At 42.9% G+C, this 22,859-nt stretch overlaps 1 protein-coding gene and 2 long non-coding RNA genes across 8 annotated transcripts in view; 1 reads left to right on the top strand and 2 right to left on the bottom strand.

Moving 5' to 3' along the window:
• LOC126998390 (acyl-coenzyme A diphosphatase NUDT19-like) overlaps positions 1-22,859 on the bottom strand; it is a 57,759-nt gene that overhangs the window by 4,482 nt on the left and 30,418 nt on the right. For 4 of the 5 annotated variants that reach the window (XM_050860014.1, XM_050860011.1, XM_050860012.1 and 1 more), the window contains exons 3-7: positions 20,949-21,030; positions 18,243-18,336; positions 11,063-11,255; positions 7,306-7,485; positions 5,414-5,621 (exon numbers count right to left, since the gene is read on the bottom strand). In XM_050860014.1, the coding sequence (XP_050715971.1) occupies positions 5,414-5,621; positions 7,306-7,485; positions 11,063-11,255; positions 18,243-18,336; positions 20,949-21,030 (757 nt within the window). Of the gene's footprint in view, positions 1-5,413; positions 5,622-7,305; positions 7,486-11,062; positions 11,256-18,242; positions 18,337-19,120; positions 19,165-20,948; positions 21,031-22,859 lie in introns of all 5 variants that reach the window. The other variant, XM_050860015.1, reaches the window with a different exon arrangement.
• LOC126998391 (uncharacterized) lies at positions 2,326-3,664 on the top strand. Of its 2 annotated transcripts, XR_007752815.1 has the most exons (5): positions 2,326-2,471; positions 2,758-2,823; positions 2,983-3,042; positions 3,324-3,398; positions 3,539-3,664. It is a non-coding gene; the product is annotated as an uncharacterized LOC126998391 (long non-coding RNA). The 2 variants fall into 2 exon arrangements; XR_007752814.1 differs by lacking the exon at positions 2,326-2,471 and having other exon boundaries at positions 2,678-2,823.
• Positions 19,198-20,938, bottom strand: LOC126998393 (uncharacterized). Its single transcript, XR_007752816.1, has 2 exons — positions 19,968-20,938; positions 19,198-19,861 (listed from the first exon to the last, which is right to left on the bottom strand). It is a non-coding gene; the product is annotated as an uncharacterized LOC126998393 (long non-coding RNA).

Raw genomic sequence — 22,859 nt, 5'->3', positions numbered from 1 at the left:
CTAAGGCCGTAAGTACCTTGGATCAGTTATGTGTAAGCATGGTGGTACGGAGAGACAAGAGAAAGGGCATTGCAAGGAAGAAGGGTGGTAGGGTCTTTGGGACGAATCATGAATGGCAGAAGTGTGAGCATGGAGGTAAAGAGGGATTTGAGAAATACAATAATAGTACCAACCCTCACATATGCAAGAGAAACATGGACCTGGAATGAAAGTCAGAGGTCTAGAGTGCAGGCAGTGGAAATGAGTTATTTGAGGAGTGCATGTGGTGTGAGTAGAATGGATGGAATGAGTAATGAAAGTGTGCATGAGTGTTTTGGAATGTGTCACATGGGTGAAGGGAAGTGTGGAGTGGTGGAAGAAGTAAAGCGACAGACTTTAAAGTGGTTTGGCCACATGGAGCGAATGGAGGAGAGTGAGATGACCAGAAGGGTGTATGTGAGTGAGATAGAGGGAGGGAATGTTAGAGGACAACCTCCAGTGAAATGGAGAGATAGGGTGCAGGAGTATGTTAGGGAGAGGGGGGAAAGATCCTTGAGAAACTTTGAGCAGGCAAGGAGGGAGTGTTTGGATAGAGAAAGATGGAAACTCTTCTGCTGTGGCCATCCCCTGGTGGGACCTCCTAGGAGCAGGCGTCGATGAAATGATGATGATGATGATGAAGAAGACAGTTTTGGGGTTGGAAATCGGTAAACATACGAGGCTGCGTACGACAACCTGGCAACGGTGGTCACGAGTGTGAGAGGGGTCGCCTTCACCTTTATGTCCACAGTGCAGGGCTGGGGTGTCAGGTAAGGCCGCAGTAGTAGCCTCTGGGGTGGTGACCTTTTAGCTCATCAGTGGTGCAGTCAATATGCTGCCCAGACTTCTACTCAGAAGGCCTGGGTTCGATCAACAACACTATACACAATACACTGTATGTGCCACAGGGGTTGATTAACCCCCATGGCGTCGGAACATTTCCCACCCGTGACCCCCCCCAGCGTCAAAAATGACATCTGAGTCACGGTGTGTGTCGTAAATTGTCGCGTCGTATATGTACGACGCCGACGCTGGGAAGGTGACTCAGCCTGTGTCGTACATGTACAGTACCCTCGCGAGTTTCGCGGTGTTCGAGTTTAGCGATCCGCGAGTTTCGCGCTCAGTCCTAAATTCTTACCATCTCGAGTTTAGCGCATTATTTTCCCGAGTTTCGCGCTGTTTCGACAAGTATCAAACGCGTTTACGTGTGGCGTCACGCATGATGCCTCGACTCCCTCAGTTGGCTGGCGGTGTTGACTACGTGCATACGTGTCCTTGCCCTCTTCCACTAGCCTCTTGATATTTCTCCGCGAGTTTGCTGTGATGTCTGAGGACAGAGGAGGCACTGCAGCATGTGGCTCAAAGAAACCAATTTCGGTAAAAGGAAGCAGGCCAGAGAGGCAAGGTAAAAAGAAGAGACTGTTAAGCATGAAAGAAAAGGGGGAAGTGTTGAAAAAGCTTGATACTGGAATGGGACCTGTTGCCGTTGGGAACTTTTTCAACATTAGTGAATCTACTGTAAGAGGAATAAGAGCAAAACGTATTGAAATACAACGCTTCCTGAAAGATGCCCGGGAGCTCTGTGATTGAAGTTGCTCACATCACGCATCCTACAAGCAAGTTGATGGTGACAACAGAACACTATCTGAAGAAATATATTGAAGACAAAATGATCGAAATGTCTGCATATCTTCTGCTAAGGCAAGAGAGAAGGCAAGAGAAATATATGCGGCAGTAGCACGTAAGTTAACCATTGATAATCCTCCACCTTTCTGCTAGCAGTGGTTGGTTCTCAAGGTTTAAGAAAAGACACTCGCTCAAAAGGGCACGATGTCTGGGTGAAGCAGCAGACGACCTACACATGAGGTGGAAAGCTTCACTGATGTCTTGAAACAGCTGATCGACGGTTACGATCTTCGTCAAATATTCAATGCAGATGAAACTGGTTTTCACTGGAAACAGCAGCCAAGATCAACCATAATCGCCAAACAAAAGAAGCCTAGAGGGCACAAGGAAAGTAAACAGCGTTTCAGTGTTCTCTTTACGGTCAATGCAACTGGTGACTGTAAACTGAAGCCACTTGTTCTCTACACCGCTGCTCGCCCTCGACCTTATCGTCACAAGGACATGAAAAATCTAAATGTGCACTGGGTCTCCAACAAGAAAGGTACATGACAACTGTTACCTTCTTAGATTGGTTCGATAACCACTTCATACCAAGGAAAGGAATACTGCGAGAGGAACAATCTAGCCTTCAAGCTCATGCTTCTGCTGGACAACGCACCCGGCATCCAACGTTTCTGAGAGGTCATCCTAACTGCGAGGTCGTGTTCCTTCCCCCTAACACAACCTCCATAATACAGCCCTTGGATCAAGAAATAATCGCCAATGTCAAGCTAGAATTCTACAGGAGAACTTGGAAGAAGCTTGAAGAAGCACTGGACACTGATGATGTAAGTAGAACCTGCACACATTTGAGAGAGAGAGAGAGAGAGAGAGAGAGAGAGAGAGAGAGAGAGAGAGAATTGCACATGTAGCCTACAACTTGACATTGCTCTGAACACACACACACACACACACAGAGAGAATTGCACATGGAGGCTACAACAGACGTTGCTCTGAACACACACACACACACACACATACACACAGAGAGAGAGAGAGAGAGAGAGGATTCAAGTGTTTATTACAAACCTGACAAATATTATTATCAACATCATTATTGTTTTTACTCTACAGATCCTTCTGCAAGTGGAGGAGGAGATTGACGAGCCAGACCAGCAGACAGGCGACCCTTCAGCAGAGGTTTGTACGATGAATGATGATTTGGACTCCTGGGTGCTTTAATTTGCTCAGAGAGAGAGAGAGAGAGAGAGAGAGAGAGAGAGAGAGAGAGAGAGATTCGTGTTTATTACAAACCTGACAAATTATATTATCAACATCATTATTGTTTTTACTCTACAGCTGCAAGTGGAGGAGGAGATTGACGAGCCAGACAAGCAGACAGGCGACCCTTCAGCAGAGGTTTGTACAATGAATGATATGATTTGGACTCTTGGGTGCTTTAATTGCTCAGAGAGAGAATTGCACATGTAGCCTACAACTTAACGTTGCTCTGAACACACACACACACACACACACACACACACACACACACACACACACACAGAGAGAGAGAGAGAGAGAGAGACGCGCAGGCTACACATGCAGCGTCCTTGAAACGTTTCCTTGTGATGGCTAACACAATGATCATAATTATCATTATAAACATTATCATTGACATTATTGATATCACAATTTTACAGAGACAGCTGCAGGTGGATGATGTGCACGTGAGTGATGAGCCATACGGCCAGACAGGTGTTCATCCACAAGCAGAGGTATGTATGTTTGTGCGTACGTCTGGCAACGCTACTCATGCCCCCTTCATTACAACCTATGACATCGTACGTTTTTTTTTTTTTTAACACTTCTTGTTGTTTAGGTTGACCCATCAGAGTTTATTTTTCATGTATTTCAGTCAGCCATGCCACTGACCACTGCAGAGGTTGGGGCCCCACACCACTCACAGACAGTGCAGCACACACCTGATACAACATTCCAAGCAGCGCCGCCAGGCAGACCCAAGCAGATTATGACTGCACAGACTTTCTTTGTAATTTTAATATCAAGAAAGCAGTGGACTTAATGGTAGAATGCTGGCACTTTGTCAATATTGCAACGGTGAAGCATGGATGGAGGAAGGTTCTCCGTGGGTGAAGACAGAAATGAGCGGCGGTGACAGGCAGCGTGGCGGCCGCTATGGACACGTTGCTTCAGGTGGCTAAAACGTTACCCATCACGGGTATGAGAATGTCAGTGTTGCTGATATGGAAGTTCTCATTGATGGAGGAGTCGCTGAACGTGGTGCAGAAGACATGATTCATGATGAGGAGGCTGATGATGAGGAGGAGGAAGAAAAAGAGAAGAAAGATGAGCCAACAGTTCAGCAGTTAACAGAAATATTTGCAATAACAGAACAATTGAAGGAGGCCATTTCCAAATTTGATTCAAATTGGACAGACGTGAGACATGCATCCACACAATTCAAAAGGGATTAAATGAATACAAACTGATGTACGAAACCCGAGTCAACAACCTTCAACAAGCCTTGATCACACGCTACTTACGTAACCGTGACAAGCGAGAAGATATGCCACCTGCTGTTGTTGCTGAACATGATGATGGAGAGGATAATGATCTGCTTGTGGACAATGAAGTAGCCCCAGAGAATTTGGGTGACGACTTTGAAGGCTTCGTACTAGCCGACCAGGAGTGATCGAGTGACTGGCGACAAGAGGGCAGGGAATGTTTATTGTCATTTCTTTTCGTTTCATTTTTTCAATAAAGTGTATCTCTCCCCATTATTCTTTGTCTTTGCAAGAACACTTTGCCCATTAACTGCAAGAAAAACATCAATTTTAACGTATGTATTTCGAGATAAAGGAGTAATATGGAAAAAAAAAGTCGATTTCACTCGCGGGTCGGAACGTATAAGCTGTTTTACATTGTTTTTAATGTTCGAGTTTCGCGATCCGCGAGTTTCGCGCTATGTCTCGGGAACAAAGTAAGCGCGAAACTCGCGAGGGTACTGTACAACGCCGACGCTGTGAGGGTTAAAAGCATTTCCGACCAGTCACAAGTGTGAGCAGGGTCGTCACCATGTCCACAGTGCGAGGCTGGGGCGTTGGGTATGGGCCACAGAAGCGGCCTCTGGCGTGGTGACCTTTTAGCTCGTCGGTGGCATGTTTTTTTCTTCTTTTTTTTTTTCACATCTCTGCCTGTAGCGCCGGTAGGCTTTCTTCAGGGGCCAGGTGGTCGGCCCAAGCCCGTCATGGCGCAGGCAATTTTTTTTATAGTGGCACTAGTTATGCTTGGCTTATGCTGCCCCCCCCAGAACTCATTCTTGATTCACTTGGACGGTTTCTTCTAAGAGTCCAGGTTGATGGGTGGTCTTCTGGACAGCATGTGGGTAGTCTTAGGCCACTCGGCAGAGACTGAAAAATCCCAGGTGGTAGCGTGGGGATTCGAACCGACGTTGTCCATGGCACGCTGAATGCGAGGCCCGCACGCTAACCACTCAGCCACCGCCTACCCAGACTTCTACTCAGAAGGCCTGGGTTCAATCCCCAGCACTCAGTGGTGTTCATTACAGGATTTTTTTCAGTATTACTGCAATTTTTTTAATAATAGGCTACATTAACTGAGGTGATTCTTAATTAATATCGTAGTCCTTCCACCTTATAAGCAAATTATGTTTGAACTTATAAATGAAAACTTAATAATTTTCCTTGTAAATTTAGTTAATTATTCCTAACAAACCATTTTCAAGGTCAGCTGAATGCCGACTGCTCACCTGGTAGGGTGGTTATGACTCCATCGCTGGCCATGATCACAGTAGGAAAAAGTTGTTCCATGCCCTTTTTGTTCCTCTCACGAGCAAATTTCTCCAGGTCCTCATAAGAGTCAAAATTTAGGAGGCGTCCTAATTCATAGATCTGAGGTGGTGGGAGATGGAGGGTTTGACGGCCAAACTGTTTCAGAGTTTCTTGTGGAGTTAACGCCTGTGAAAAGTGAATTATTATAAAGTGCTACAAAGTTATGCTAATAGTAAAAGTATTTATCTTAATAGACCTAAATGAACCATCTTAAAGAGCCAAAATGCTCTAGCTAAGTGAATGAAAAATATAGCAAGCAATAAGGAAAAATTGTTCACTTGAGTTGCAAAATCAATCCATACCACACATGCTTGGAGAGTATCACATTGCTTGTTAGAGATAATGAAGTCTCCTCCCTCAGATAGCAGTGATAAAGATTGTAACTATGAGACAGATAGGGAGGAGTTATTAGAACACACTTCAGATGAGTATGACGCAGATTATAATCCTGAAACAAAGGTGGAAGACAGTGAGACTAACAGACTGTGTTCCCAGTGCAAACCCACCATCAGGAAGTGAGGAAGAGCAGTCTTGTGAGATAACCTCAAGTGAAATACGGAAAAACTAGAGCTGTAGCACTGCAGGGGAACGCTTTCCTTACATCATCGGGGAGCCGCAGTTAAAATGGGATTAAGGTAGCCATAAGATTACTCGCACCTAAATATACTTATAGTAGTACAGGATGTTCACAGGTTATTGTTCTATCCATCTACCTATCAAAAGAGACAGACAGACAGACAGACAGAGAGAGAGAGGATTTGGAACAGAACAGATGTGTGAGCATTATAACCTTGGGGAGTGGATAAGCATCAACACTCTCCCGAGCACAGCATACAGTACATTGCTTTAGCAGAAGTGATATGATATATAAGCCTCCCAGTGCATGCACACACTGCTATCCCCAAATATTCTGGTATCTCAATATATTCTACTAAACAGGCAAATATTGGATTTTTTTGTGAAAAATACCAAAAATTAAATAACATGGAAACTACTAGGTTTTCAAATATACACATCTTGAAGAAAAAATAATTTAATTACAACTATTAAATGGTCTTTGTTTGAGCTGGATTGGCAAAGTAAAAGTGAAGATATGCATGAACACATCACAATGTGTAAAAGTTGTGAAATTTATCAAAAGTTATAAAATCACTTAATTTTGTGAAGAGACTTGTGACAATTTTCAGAATTTCATTATGAAGTTAGATGCTCAATGATTGACCTCCAACTGTATCAAATGCTTCCTCCTCATTAACACCAAGAGAGATAGGTCTTCCTCAGGCCCTCTTCACACTGCGACTTACCCTGCCAAGTCGTCTTTGCAATGAATGATACAGGCAGTCTTGCCTCCCACATGGGGATGATCACAAATCCATTGCAATCCAGATTCTTTATGTTGTATAAATCAGTTTTTATCACTTGTATTGTTATCTAAGGCCCTACTGCTTAATGAACAATAGGTTAGAGCACCTACTCACTAAAATCTGTGATTGATCCCATAACCATTTCTAGAAATGTTAACCCTTTCAATACGGTGACGCAGACGTCGGCGTCGCAGTATGGAAAGGGTTAAGAGGATTAATCCTCTTCTAAACCTCTTAATCCTCTTTCATTTCCTCTTAAGAGGTTTAGAAGAGGATTAAGAGGAAATGGAAGAGGATTAAGAGGTTTGGAAGAGGATTAATCCTCTTCCATTTCCTCTTAACCCTTTCCATACTGTGACGCTGACATCTGCATCACGTATTGAAGGGGTTAATTGTAAAAAAGAGAAAACACCATAACAATGAAGCACACAAGGGCTACAGCTTACCTTAATATCCACAATTTCTTTGTTATCAACAATTATTGGTGGTATTTTATCCATGAATGTTATAAAAAAAGCTGTGTCGAATCTGCGAGCGAGCCTGTGTGCAGGAGTGAGCCAAGTGGTCCACTCGTAGAGGCTCCTAATAGCAGGGCAGCCACCTAATTCTTGGAACATCTTCAGAAACTGCAATTTAAACCAGACAGAGTAACCAGATAAGTAGTTTTTAAGATATTATATATTTCTATTGCATGAGAGCTGCAATATATGTCAACAAGACAATGTCTCAAGAGTAACCAGACTATTGCCATTGTATATTTAAAAAATAACTTTCTTGTAAACTGTAATGTAAACAGGAAAACAAAATTATGTCAAGAGTAAATGGACTATAGTAATCACATATTCAAGATACTATTTTCATTGCTCAAAACTGTAATGTGAACTTGCAGTTCAAAATTACCCAGGTCTTCAACTATTCAGATAAAAGGAGTCATTTTTATTTTAAAGATAACAATTTTTTCCTCAAACAATGGAGTATATTCATCCTTACCAGATGTCACCATCGACTACATCTTTGTGCCCAAGAAGCTTGAACTATTCTTTCATTTATTGAAAATTACCTGTGTTTCTCTTGGACTTGTAACAATTACATTTTTACCTGTGTTTCTCTTGGACTTGTAACAATTACAATTTATTGCAATAGGTGATACTATTGTTAATAAAAATGTAGTTGATCATTCTTGTTGTTGGCGAGTTGCCAGATGATTGGAGAAAAGCTATTGTTGTGCCTCTGTACAAAGGGAAAAGAAGCAGAGGTGATTGCAATAGTTGCAGGGGAATAAGTCTACTCAGTGTGGCAGGAAAAGTGTATGGAGGGGTTTTAAATAAGATGGGGAAAATAACAGAAAAGTGTAGGCAATGAACAAGGGTTTTTAGGAAAGGGAGGGGATGTGTAGATCAAACATTTGCACTGAAAATGCTTGTTAAAAAGTACCTAGCTTCTAGAAGGTTAGGAAGCTGTGTGCTACCTTTATGAACCTAGAGAAGGCATACGACAGGGTTGACAGGAAGGGTTTATGGGATGTTCTAAGGACATATGGTGTGGGAGGGCTTTTGCCAGAGGGGATAAGATCCTTCTATAAGGATGCGAGTGCCTCCATATGCATGAATGATGAGTTGAGTGAGAGTTTTGGTGTTGGTGTAGGTGTGAGATGGGTGTGTGATGTCACCATGGCTTTTTAATGTGTACATGGACAGTGGTAGGAGAGAAATAAAAGTCTGGGTGTGGGAGCTAAGTTCAAGGTTGAAAGTGAGAGGTACAGAGGAGTCATTGGTGGCAGGCCAGTTTGCAGATAATACAGTATTGTTGGCAGAGAATGAGGGAATGCTGCTGAGGATAGTTGATGAGTTTGACAAGGTGTGTAAAAAGATGAAAGTGAATGCTGGAAAGATATGAGAGGGCAAGAGAGCAGACCTTTGATTTTGAAAAGCCGTACAGAGTTAGAGCAGACCACAACAAAATGTAGGATAAGGCTAGGGGAAGAGAGAATAGAGGAGGTGACTGAGTTTAAATATTTAGGAAGTTTATTGTCAGCATGGAAGATGATGTGAAGAAAAGAGCAGTGATGGGCAGACAGGTAGTAGGTGTACTGGAGACAGTTATGAGAGGAAGAAGTGTGAGCGTGGAGGAAAAGAGAGGAGTAAGGAACAGTATTATCCTGCTAGCTCTGTCCTATGTGTCAGAGATGTGGACGTGGAATGCAGCACAGTAATCGAGAATACGTCCAGTGGAAATGAGTTATATAAGAGGTGCAAGTGGGGTTTCAGGATGGGATGGAGAAAGTAATGAAAGCATGTATGAGCCTGGATGTAGCTGGCGCGTTCGACTCCATTTGGCACCGCGGTCTGACGGCGAAGCTACAACAACTAGGCATCACGGGGGACCTGCTGCGCCTGCTCTCAAACTACCTGTCAGGCAGGAGCCTCTGCGTAGCAGTTAACGGAAGCACCTCGACCAGCTTCCCGGTAGAGGCCTCCGTTCCACAGGGGTCCGTCCTTGAACCTATTCTGTGGAACATATACTTTAACGACCTCCTGCAAACCATCCCGGCAGCAAGCGCCTACACCGACGACTGCACCCTCTGCAGAACATACAAGAGGGAGGAAGCCCAGGACGTGATCGAGTCCGTCAACAGACAGTTGGCAGACATAATGGCCTGGGGAAAGAGGTGGCAAGTCAGGTTTGCCCCTGACAAAACCAAGGCCATGGTAATATCACGTTCTCAGGAGGACACGAGGCAACTACACAGCAGGCTGAGATTGGGGAATGACACCATCCCTCTGCAGTCCAGCGTCAACATCCTGGGCGTGGAGGTGGACTCCCAGCTGCGGTTCAACCGTCACCTTGAAAGGGTGGCACATAAAGCCTCCCAGAAGGTGAACCTCCTGCGCCGCATGAAGACCCTCCTCGACGCTGCAGGCCTGAACACCCTCTACAAGGCACAAGTCCGTCCAGTGATGGAGTATGCACCACTCACCAGGATGGCCAGCGCCCGCTGCCACCTCAACCTGCTAGACAAGGTGCAGAGGAGGGCAGAACGCCTCATCAACGGCACCCAGCACCACCGACCGAGCCAGTGGGAGAGACAGCGACAACAACATCGACAACAACAACAACAACAACCACACGAGTGACGGGCAGGAGCAGCCACGAACCAGCTGGACAGCCTAGAGCACCGTTGCCGCGTCGCTGCCCTGACGGTGCTACACAAGGCACAAGTGGGCCTAGTGCCCCACCTGACGGACCTGAGGGCTACCTGGAGGTCTGAGCGCAGCACGAGAACGGTGCTGAGGAACGCCTCCCTCCTGGAAGTGCCAATGGCCTGCTCCAGCACCCAGCAACGTGCCTTCTCCATCGCAGCGGTGGTGTGGTGGAACAACCTCACTGCTGATGTGGATGTGACACAACTGTCCACTCAGCAGATAAAGGTTGCGTCCCACAGGTGGCTACTCCTACACCCACCGTAAAAAGTGTATATGTAAACACTTGCAAATAATTTACAAACATGTATATACTAATTGTACCCTTGGCAGAAGCTTTTAAATAGCTCCCCAACGGTCGGGGGAACTTTAGCATAGAAAAATAATATTGCCATGTACTAATGTATTGAACATGTTTAAATAAAAAAAGAGAGAGAGAGAGAGAGAGAGAGAGAGAGAGAGAGAGAGAGAGAGAGAGAGAGATTATTTTACCTCCTTCCTTTTCGTGTTCTTTCATATCTTTCTATTCTTGCTCTTATTAATTTTCTCTCCTCGTCCTCCTCCTCCATGTTCTTCTCTTTCTCATCTTTCACTTCTAACAAACTATTTTATCTTATTATATCGAGACGTGTGGTTTGATTCTCGCACTTTTATTGCTTTAATATTTTTTCCAGTTTCGTTTTTGATTCATTTTTATCATTTTTTTTGTCATTCTATCTTGTGTGGAAATGTGAAATATGACTTCATTTGTGTGTGTGTGTGGCCGATGAGCACAAGGGGCTATCACCCAGTGATAACAAGTCTGTGAGTCTCTCCCTAAAAGTTTGTGCCAGGTCATATAACACCGACTATAGTTTGTGTTTCATCATGCTCCTCCCTGAGGCTTGACACAACGTTCAAGTTGGGGTTTGGATTGTCTGCCCTATCTGAGTTAGGTGACCTGACAAGCAAGAGGTTGGGGAATTTAAACTGATTCAAATATGCTCATCATATGCAATCTCACCTGTGAGCCATCCTTATGCACAGCATGTTGCCATTCAGAGAGCTGATGCTTACTTAGATCTCTGAATGGGAAGTCTTGGGCGAGCAGCAGCCCACACTCTTCAAAGGCTTCTCTTATGGCTCCAATCCTAAAGCCAACCTCAGACAGGATGGGGTAAGATTTGTTGAATATTGGTGGCAGAGGTGATTTGCTTCTGTTGAAGGAAATGTCTTTTAAATGTTTACATTCCTCGTCATCAGTTGATGTCATTAAATAAATTGTAGGAGGATCAAGACTGCAATTGAAAACTGGGTGCTGTGAAGCCATCTTCATCCATACACTTGCTGCTGCTATTTCCAGCCTCAATACAATATTACTCTAGTCCTGTTTATCACTTCATTTTATCATCTTTATCTTCATCATTTGGTCTATCAACTCCAATCCTAAAGCTGATGCTGCTACTACTACTACTATTGATAACACTGGCCAACAAAAAAATTATTGCCTAATTCTTTTTTTTGCTGATTTAGGACGATTTTGATGTGCTGAATCCAAAAATCACATTGGTTTTGCTCAATCAGGTCAACTTTTTTTATCTATTGCCACATGATGTTTTTATTTTTATTTTTTTTACACGTACGGGTATTTTCTATTCATATGAAGCAAAATTCTTATTTCTTTAAATAAACGAATTCTGAAGAGTTCACATGCGCCAATTTTTGACTAACTGGTATTCTTTGCATTTTGTTGGGACAACAGTCTGGGTTCACCAAGTACCTGTGTTTTCTGTGCATGTGGGATTGTAGGGACAAAGCTCAGCATTACACGAAGAAGGACTGGCCTGTACGGGAGGAATTAGTTCCTTGCAGAGCAAGGAACATCATAAACAACCCTCTGGTGGACAGAGACAGGATACTCTTCCCACCGCTGCACATCAAGCTCGGCTTGATCAAACAGTTCACCAAAGCTCTGGACAAGGATGGTGGCTGCTTCACTTACTTGTGCCACGCTTTTCCAGGATTGACCATGGAGAAGTTGAAAGCTGGCATTTTTGACAGTCCTCAACTCCGTCAGCTCATCAGAGATCTAGTTTGAAAACTCAATGAAGGAAGTGGAACTGGAAGTGTGGAAGGCTTTTGTTCTTGTCATGAAGAACTTTACTGGCAACAAGAAAGCCAGGAACTACAGTACCCTCTCAAGTTTCGCGCTATCCGAGTTTCGCTATCCACGAGCTTCGCGGTTAGTCCTAAATTCTAACCATCCCAACTTTCATGCATTATCACCCCGAGTTTCGCGCTGCTTTGACACGTACGGGCCACGTCTACTTACCATCGGCATCACGCACACTACCTTTAAAGGTAGTAACACACTGGACGTTTTCCTCCAAACATTGTGGCTATGGCAAGAGAGAGAGAGAGAGAGAGAGAGAGAGAGAGAGAACGGGTCATTTTGAAGCCGCAGTTGAAGATGGCTGCCTTACGATTGGCTGCCAGTTCTGAAAACACGCTTGTGATTCGCTAGGAGTCCGATGACGTCATCGCCGACACTCACCCTATCAGCAGCTTCACTGCCTTAAGGCGGTGTCACAATGGCCGTTTTCGTCCAACCGTTGGGGCTACGGGCAACGCCTGTACGCCCAATCAGGAGCGAGTTCACGGTTATCCGTAAGCTGGTGTCACACCGGGCCTTTTTCTTCCCACCGCGTTGGCGCCACCTTGGGCAACAACTTTTCCTGGTGTGAGTCACACACGGCCAAGGTCAGTTGCCCATATCCACATCCACAATGTAAACAAAGCACTTGTGCTGCCATTACCCAAGTTATGGACTTAATTGTTGCTGCAGTTAAATGGAAGGAAGAAACAGTTGTGGGTGTGGCAAGCCTGTGGTTCCTCCATGCCAGTTCTCATTGTCACCACTGCGCGTGCGTGGCCAACCCACCCATCTTGACTCAACCTCATAAACACATGGATCGAATAACAACAAACAAACACACACACACACACACACACACACACACCAGACTAATTAGGAACCATTGCAGATGTTTCTGACAAATAGAAACAACTTCACCATTTCTTGAGTGTGTTAGAACGTATTTGGTGAGTGGCTCACATGAACCAAACGTAGCTCTTGGCAAGAAGAGATCAGTCGTCTTTAACATTGCTCTCTTCTTGCCATTAGGTATGTTTGGTTTGTATGAACCACTCACCAAATAAGTTCTAACACACTCTAGGAAATGGGGAAGCCATTTTTGTTTGTGAGAAACATCTGCCATGGTTCATGATGAGTCTGGTGTGTGTGTGTGTGTGTGTGTGTGTGTGTGTGTGTTGTTACTCGATCCACGTGTTTATGTGGTCGGAGTCTAGATGGGTGGGTTGGCCGCTCATGCACAATGGTGACAATGAGAACTGGCACGGAGGAACCACAGACACACCACACCCACAACAGCTCCTTCCTGCCATTTAACTGATGGAACAAGTCCATAACCTGGGTAATGGCAGCACAAGCCGCAGCAGCCCTTACTTTGGCAGATGACGCCATGTCGATACAGGGCAAGTGCTTTGTTTACATTGTGGATGTGGATACGGGCAACCGACCTTGGCCGTGTGTGACACACACCCGGAAAAGTTGGATTTGCCGGTTGACCAAGCTGTCGCCAACGCAGTGGGAAGAAAAAGGCCCGGTGTGACACCAGGTTACGGACAACCAACAACTCGCTCCCGGATGGGCGCACAGGCGTTGCCAGTAGCCACAACGGTTAGAGGAAAATGGCCTGTGTGACACTGCCCCAAGGCAGCGAGGCCGCTGACCGGGTGAACGCCAGCGATGACGTCATCAGACTCCCAGCGAATCACAAGCGTAAGGCTTCATCTGTGGCTTTAAAACGACCCGTTCTCTCTTCCTGTTTTCTTCCTTTTTCCAAGGTATGTATTTTGAGATAACAAGGGAGTAAAGGAGGAAAAAAAGTGAGCTCCGGGGGGCAGCATGAGCCAATTATAATGGTGCCACTATAAACAGTTGACCGGCGCCATAGCCGACATAAAAAAAGAAAGAAAAAAATCCACGGGTCGGAACAGATAAACGCTTTTTCAGTGTTTTCAATACCTCGAGTTTTGCGCTATACCTTCGGAACGAAGCGAGCGCGAAACTTGAGAGGGTACTGTACGCAGAACTTGTCACCAATATGCTGACTGCTTTCAGAAACCTCAGATGCAACATGAACATCAAAATGCATTACTTATTCTCACATATGGATCGGTTTCCTGAGAATCTGGGATCAATGATTGATGAGCAGGGGGACAGATTCCATCAGGACATGAAAGAGATGGAGACCAGGTATCAGGGATGCTGGGATGCAGTCATGACTGCTGATTACTGCTGGACTCTGAAGAGAGACATCTGAGCATTCTAGGAGTTCGAAGAAACAGAAGTTCATGCCCTGAATTTTTAACAATGATGACCTAATATCCAATTTACATGTACTTACCTTTATCAATGTCTACTATTCAATATACACATCAATTTTTGTAACATTTAATTAATGAATAGTGTTCGAAAATTATTTTTTTATCTTTGAAACCTAATTTGGATGAGAAATATAAACAAAAATTAACCAAAAATGTAATAAATTTAGTTATAAGATCGGATTTTTTAGAAATCAACTTAGCACAAAAACCTGACCTAATCGAGAGAAACGGGTGTTATTTTCGGATTCAGCGGTACAAATTTGTCCTAAATCATTTGAAAAGCCTTAGACAACTTACATTTTTTTCTTTGTAACAGTGATAATAATAATAATAATGAGAATTTTTAATTACCAGTACTTGGAATCATATACTAATGAATGTTTCTTTCTATATAAGTTGAATTATAAAAATATCAATCCAGTAATGAAAACTAGAACAAAACTACAAGAAGTTGGTCAGCAGGTACAGTGTTGTACTTTGGGATGATTGTCCTATACTTTATGAATTCTTGTTTTACAGCAATTTACATTTGTTTCTCATCAGTGTTGTAACAAAACTATGTTGAATGAAACAACAATATTTGAGAACTTACTATGTACCTTTCAACACCTTTATGTTGGGTTCATCTATGTCCTGCCTTCTGAGCCTGAGCGCCTGCATGACACATGCCACCATTATATTTTTTCACAAGAAAAGGTGACAATTTAAGATTTAAAGAACTACCAACCGATTATTGTTTTCCCAGTAACCTTCAAACTTTTCACTAAGATCCTAACAAACAGAAGAACTGCAACGCTACACTTAACCCAGTGAAAAGATTTTTTGGTGGATTTTAAACAACTGACCCCATCCATGCCATCAAGTAAGTTGTTAAAATATCAGGTGAGGAAAACCTGTGACATTTAAATATTTGTGTGTTGTCACTCTGTGTTATAACATGGGAAGGGTTGCATTTTCCTGTACCAAGTCTGTTTCATTCCATCTGTCCACCCGTGAACGTTTGTAGATGTGGCACCTGCACATTGTTAGTTCATGATTGCGTGAAGATCATTTTTTTTCAATAATGTTTTTGAGTATTTATTTATACAAAAAAATCAAGCCCTCCTATATAAACCATAAACATGCCAATATGCGTCGATAATCTACCATTCAAGCACACGAAAGACAAGCTTGTATCAAACAGTATAATCAGATCATACTCAGCAATATAAGACCTTTTATATTCTTGTAATTTATCTTATTACAGGTACATAAAAAGATATCTGGCTCTGCAAGTGCCAATACATAAGGCATTTGATAATTTGTTGCACGTGAATAACACTAGGAACATTTGAAATAGCCTAGCATCACAATAAATAATATATGATGTTATTTTCAATATTAACCATGATCTACACACAATAAATTATTAAAATACCTTTCATTTGCAATTGCAGAGCCATATGTCTTTTTATGTACCTAAAATGAGATGAATTATAGGTATTTGAAAACCCATAGATTAGCCATGTATCGGATGTCTGCATCCGCATCTGCATCCTCGGAACATCCGCATTATTTTTCACATCCACATTCGCATCTGCAGTTCTGATAAAGTAAACATCTGCATCCGCATCCGCATTTGTGATGAAATAAATATCACCATCCGTATCTGCACCACATACAAAGAGGATGTGGCAGATATACTTTATACATCACAGACTCAGAGTGCAGAATGCAGACTACAGAGTACAGAGCTTACAAAGTTGAAGAAAATTAATTAATACATGTTCATTAATTACAAAAATTACACCTTGTATTCATTTCCTTTCAAATTTTCACAACCTAATGTGTCAAGAGTATTGCTGAAGGGCAGAAGGAGGGAGATAATTGTACATAGTTACTATGTAGTATGTAGGTATCATGTAAATTTGTATGTAGTATGTATGTACTGTATAATAGTACTGTATGTGTTACATGTAATATTGCATAAGTATGAAGGGAAGCAGCCTGGCGAGAGAGAGAGAGAGAATATTAAAACTTTAAAATTACAAAATGCAGTATTGTGCAACAAAATCAGCTTCCATCTGACAATAATTGGTCGTATGTAGTGAATTACCAAAATCCTGAACACATTTGCATCCGTGAAAATGTCATAATTTGATATCCGCATCTGCATCCACAGTTTGGTTGAAACTCATATCCACATCCGCAAAATATGTACATATGACATCTGCATCCGCAGATCTTTGAAATCTAACATCCGATACATCATTACCGTAGATCATTCGAGTATGATCTGACTATACTGGGTGATACGAGTTTGTCTTTTCGTGTGCTAGTATGGTATATTACCAGTACAAATCAGTATGTTTGTGATTTAAAAGGTGTTTTTTGTACACATAAACATTCAAATATATTATAGAAAAAATAGTTTGAACATCTATCACGACAGTTGATTTTCACGTATTCATGAACTAGAAATGCGCAGGTGCCACATCTATCAAAACTTCCGCTTTGTTAATGGACAGATGACATTAACCCGTACAGTGTCAGATACGTATGACGTACGTATTATTTTTTTATTCCACTGAGCGTCAGATACGTACGTTGTACGTATTTAATGTATTATTTTTTCCCGTCACTGGAGTGTGTCGAGGGCAATTTCTGTGGTGGTGCCCAAGTACACTGATCCTTTGGGAATACTGACCAGCCAATATATTTCATTTATTGCCATAATTGGCAAGCCTGGTAGCCATTATTCCGGGTACACTTTTTTTTTATGTGTGGATGTTGGAGGTGGTGAGGTGGTTTTGGAGATCATGATGTATAAATTGAAGCGGTTGGTGGTTGGAAAGTGGTTTGACAGTGTTGTGGGTGAGGCATAGTGGGTATACTGACGTCCAGAACCGGCAATTTTGGTAAGGAGGGGGCCACGTAAGGGGTGGGTGGTAATGAAATGGGTGTTGGATGGTGGCCAGGATGGTGGTAGTGGGGTCAGAGTGAAGTTGGATGAAAGCTAATTGAGGTGCTGACGGTCACACACAGCAATTTTACACCGGCAATTTCTGAAAGGGTGGGTGTGAGGAGATGGTTGTTGGGGGGTGCGGGACTGAGAAGAGGGTGGGTTGTGACCGAGGTACACTCTGTCAGACGCTAGCCAGTCACAGCAATGGTTTACCGGCATATATTGTTCGTAATAATGCCAAAAACATACCATGAACTCAACAATTTTGAACCCTCTATAAACCGTAATTGCGTGAGCGAACACTCTTGTGGGCGACTGTACATTGAGTTGAACTATCAAAAAGCTCAAGATGAGTTAGGTACTCTCTAACAATATCTATAAGTCTGTGCTAAATATGTCAAGAGAAAACGATTTACTCGGATACGCACCCTCAAATCCAAGAAAGTCTATGGAAATCAACACAACCATTTCGCTTTCCGACTCGATAGAAATGGCCCAAAGCACCGACTTCTAGGCGACGGTAAGCTAAAAGAGGTTATATTCCTTCATTTTTCATGGTTTTAAGCTGTTTTATGAAAAAAAATAATAAATTTTTCCTCCGACGCTGGGGTGGTTAGGAAATTACAAAGCACCAAAATGCTGTACGGGTTAAGCGGACTATAGTAGAGCTACAAGGTTTTAGATTCATAGCTCAAAGGATTATTTCTTTCAGTCACCTTCCTGGAAACACAGTGGAATAGACATGCATTCTTAATTTAAGTTTCTGAAATATATCTAAAATACAAAATACCTGAATTCTGTTTCGAGATTGGAAGATTTATATCCACATTTCTCGAAAACATCCATCCAGGATTCAGAGAAATCTGCAGGCTCAGTCACTCCACCTGAAAATATATAGAACGACATGGATTCATATAAGCTCGAAATTAGTTAATGCCTTGCATGCAGACTTAAACTGGAACCAATCAAATTTACAACAAATTTGCTACTTTTTTCCTTTTTAATAAACATATTATATTTATAACAAATAAATTAATAATTCACAGCATAATATTCATTTTTCATTTCCAATATCAACTACACTGAATAAATATTTTGATACTAAAATTCTTTTATTGAAAGGCCCTGGCACCCCAAAACTTTTTGAAGAAACTATCCCTATTTAAAAATAAATGTGCTTTTTTCAGTGTAAGATATACTCTTCCCCAAATAGGATAGACTGAATATTAACATGTGGATGAAGTATGGTGTGGAGGAGATATAACAGCCCCGGGTTCGACCCCTGGCCATCACAGGTTGAAAAAATAAAAAAAGGAGAGGAAGAGGAAAAATAGTGACGCTAAGATTCCTCAACCTCACAGAGAGTGTACGGCTGGGTTCGATTCCCTGCTGTTCCCTCTCTGTAAGCTGCCACCAGGAGGTTGTAATATGGCACAACCCCCAAAGCCTGTAAGTGAGGAACGGCAGTTCTATGAACCAGGTGGGGCGGAACTAAACTAACTGTTTAGTCTCCAGACTCTCCCTGCCCTGGCAGGCCTGGCAACACTTGACTTTAAAAACTGTCCCACCTGGCAGATAGTGTCCGTCGTTCCCCAGCTTACTATGGGTTGTTCCTTGAGGTAGATGGTATCCTCAGTCCCAAGTTTGGTAGTGTGGGGTCGTGGTTACCTTCGGAGGTCATGGTGGGGGAGATTGCGAGACTGCACCTTAGGCTAGGAAGGCTGTATGCATTAATACAGGACATAGACAGAATACAATTTATTGGTTTAATCCTCACTCCTGATGGAAGGGTAGCCTGTTTTGGTTAATACAAAATTGTAAATCTTTCTTCTAATTCCTAACATTCTTATCGATAAAGGCTATACACGAGAGATAACCACATGTAGGTATATATCACAGGGCCACCGCCCGATTGACTAGGCAATTCGATTTCAACTTCCCGCATTGGCGTGCATACACAAATAAAAACACTCATGACACACTCAGGACAAAAATAGGAAGAGAAGGGTAAGTATGAGAGAAAGATCAGACTGTTACAGCTAAAGGGGGGGGTGAGGTCGCTGTTTTCCCCTCGTCCACCTAGCAGATGCCCCTTACCCGTTTTACACAATTTCCTTGGCTTGGTGGAGGCCTGAGAGCTACACTATATGCTGTTGTGCCGTGCCTAAAGGGGGGTTTCGGAGCCGCTTCTACTCTCATCACCAGCCTGCTGGTCGCGGGGGCGGCAGGGACTGGACTGGCTCGCCCTTACCTAGGCTCAATTCAGGCACTCATGACTGAGGGCATGACCCTTGTCCATCACTGGCGTCTGGGTCCATTCCCGACTCTCAATGGGGGCGGCTTCAAGGTGGCGGGCCACTCGCCTTGTCTAACCCGGGACACCGGCCTTCAGCTGTCTCGCGCCCTCACCTGTGCCGTGCGGAAAGGTTAAGTCCAGAATGAATCACTGAGGAACGCCGGCTAGGGCTATCTCTCACTCCCAGGCACTCAGGACTCTAGCGAGCGGTGAGCTTACCTGTGCCATGCGGAAAGGTTAAGTCCAGAATGAATCTGGCCAGGCAGAGCAGTTGCCTCGCTACCTCTCCTGGTGACGTGGCTACCTCAAGGTTCCAACACTTTTCCTTCTCGCCTTTCAGCTTGGTACATTAATCTATCCTTCCTCTGCCTTTCTGAGGTTGTCTTTTTGTATGTTAATTCTAAACTTAATTTTCCCTTAATTTCTAAGTCCTAACGTATAAATATATATAAAAATAGGAATTCGGCTGGATTTATATCAGGAGAGCCAACCCAAGCTAGCTTTCTCGCTCTCTTCCCTTATCTACTTATGACATATTAACCTCTACGGGTATTTTTCGGCTGAGGAGAAACTGGATCCGGTAAATAACCATGGCCATGCACAAGGGATTATTCCCAATTTTCCCAGTTGGCTTTTAACTGGCTTCTGCGGTGTTGGTATGCCGGCAGGTACGTTACAGAGAGAACAGAGAATGCTAGATGTAGAGTGGAAGAAAGGAAGGAACACAATACAATAATGAGATGATGCAGCCAAGGATTCATAGTAGTAGGTTTATGGAGGAAGGTGAACAGAAGAGCTAAGTGTGGCTGAGAGGCCCACATTCATACAGACTGGTAAGGCTGAAGAATACATTGACGAGAAGTGAGAGGGAAAATTATGTTGGAAAAATGGCCCATATCAACTGGAGGCTTCTCCTTTGGGAGAGTATGGGATCAGAGGTATAAAGGGACAAATTTAATTATAAACCCAAGGAATACTAATCACCAGAAGCATTGAGCATTGTGTTAAAAGTGACATATCTATTGGTCACTTGGTATGCACACAAAACAGCTGCTGTCTCAGGTTAGCTGGCATGAATACAACTGTGTGCCCTACAGCCTAAACTCTTACTTAGCTTCCACAAAGATTACTTGAAACTAAGGATGCAATGTATACAACAAAATAAAAGGAATATATTATATCTTTATAATAATTACCTACCTGGAAACACGTAGGAGTTTGCAAAAAATGAGCTTTTTTGGCTGCGCTTCAGAAGGAGCACTTCAAAGTCTCGGCTTGCAACCTGAAAAATGTTATGATCTTTTTATCATCTGCACAATTCAACATGCTAAACGACACATAATAAAACCGTCGCTGTTAGATATATTTTCAGCAAATTATCTCATTCAAAATTAAAAATAATAATCTTTTAAAGGATGTTTTGTTCTGCAAAATACCATCTTTTAAACCAAAACAAAGTTGTTTAATGTAAAAAATGCAACAAAAAAGAGCAATCAAGTAAGCCTTAGCACAGCTTCCTTTTCACTATGGTTCCTCTTTCCAATGACCTAGACTCTTTCAAGCAAGAAATATCAAGATGCCTCAAACTAAACATGATCTCAAGTCTGCCAAGAGACTGCACACATTCATTAATGAGCAGGAGGTGGTTGCAGTGTCCTGGAGGACCCAGGTTCAAGTCCTGTCCACTGCTACAAAGTGACAATTTTCAGTTATTGCTGAGTGGCCTAAGACTACCTACATGCTGTCCTGATGACCACCTATCAAACTGGACTATAGTGACTCTCTCTAGAGAATCAAGTGGAGCTCCAGGGGGCAGCATGAGCCAAGCAAGATGGCGCTACTATAAAATGCTTGCCTGTGCTACAAACTGGCTGGGGTGACCAATAGGACCCATTAAGAAAGCCTACCAGTGCTATAGTGGAAAAATAAAAAGAACAAGTCTTTGAAGCATTAGAAGTAACTTAAGTGACTGCCTTCCATGGTATTCATAGGCTTATATATGAGGCATCTAGTGCTCAAGGGGCAAACTACCTAGGGGCAATTACCTAGTTTTAAGCTAAAGGCCTTCAAAGTCAAGCATAACAAAAACATAATGAAAAATACACATGGCAATATCACCATACACCAATAGAAAGTTTTCAGCAAGACAGATTCCATGGAATCAGTGTTTGTGTGAAATTGTGTTAATTATTAAAAAAATTAAAAAATTAAAAAAATAAACGTAAGGGTGTTTTTTTTATTACAGGGTAAAACTAGGGAACAACTACTTATCCCCCTCCACCACCCCAGACCCCCCCTACCCCCCAAGACAAGCCTGGGGAACTGTGGGGAACCGGGGTTAGGGTGGGGAAGCCAAAATCACTGAAAAATCGTCTTTCAAAATATCCCTAGAAAAATCCCTAAATTAGGGAAAACTCCCTGTTCTCGCAAGTAAGGAAAATCCCTACCGTATACTCACATGCGTGGGCTAATCGCTAACCAAGCATACCATTGCTAACCATCCCAACACAGCCCTGAGCCATGACTCAAGGTCATCCGGGACTCGGGCTGAACAGGCCCGGGCTATACCCGGCCCTCAGTACAGCAACCGTTGGGCTGCGTGCATAGCTGGCCGTTATCGCGATACTTTATCGCTGATAACAAAATCGGGTTATCGGCCATCCGCTACTTATTTAAATATGTATCGGTATCTTCGTTACTGTTGTAACCAAACCAGCGATAATCGCTACTTATTTCCGCCTCTCAGAAAAAGAAAAAAATGTTGTCTCCTCCCTACTGCGCATGCGTGGCCTGGGCGCCCGGTGTTGTTTGAAAAAACTTTGGGGTATGAAATATCTTCGGTGAAAAGAGTTCATACTTAGATCATCAACGTTAAAACACTAAGTTATTTTTTTTTTGTTTGACTCAAAAATCAATATATCAAAGAGAAGAATCATTCAACTTTGCCCAAAAAATGATTATTCACTGCCTCAAATTTGATATTCCATATTCGTTTGTGAGCATGCCATGGTTTTGAAGGCACCCGGTGTTGTGTTATTTGGTGTCCCATCGTGGCGCTTTTGTTTACAATCACTGGTCTCTCGTGAACTGCGCATGTTCAGACCAGTAAGC

This window comes from Eriocheir sinensis, chromosome 14, assembly GCF_024679095.1.
Source record: "Eriocheir sinensis breed Jianghai 21 chromosome 14, ASM2467909v1, whole genome shotgun sequence".
Classification (NCBI taxonomy): domain Eukaryota; kingdom Metazoa; phylum Arthropoda; class Malacostraca; order Decapoda; family Varunidae; genus Eriocheir; species Eriocheir sinensis.
This window is presented reverse-complemented; position numbering and strand designations above follow the sequence as displayed.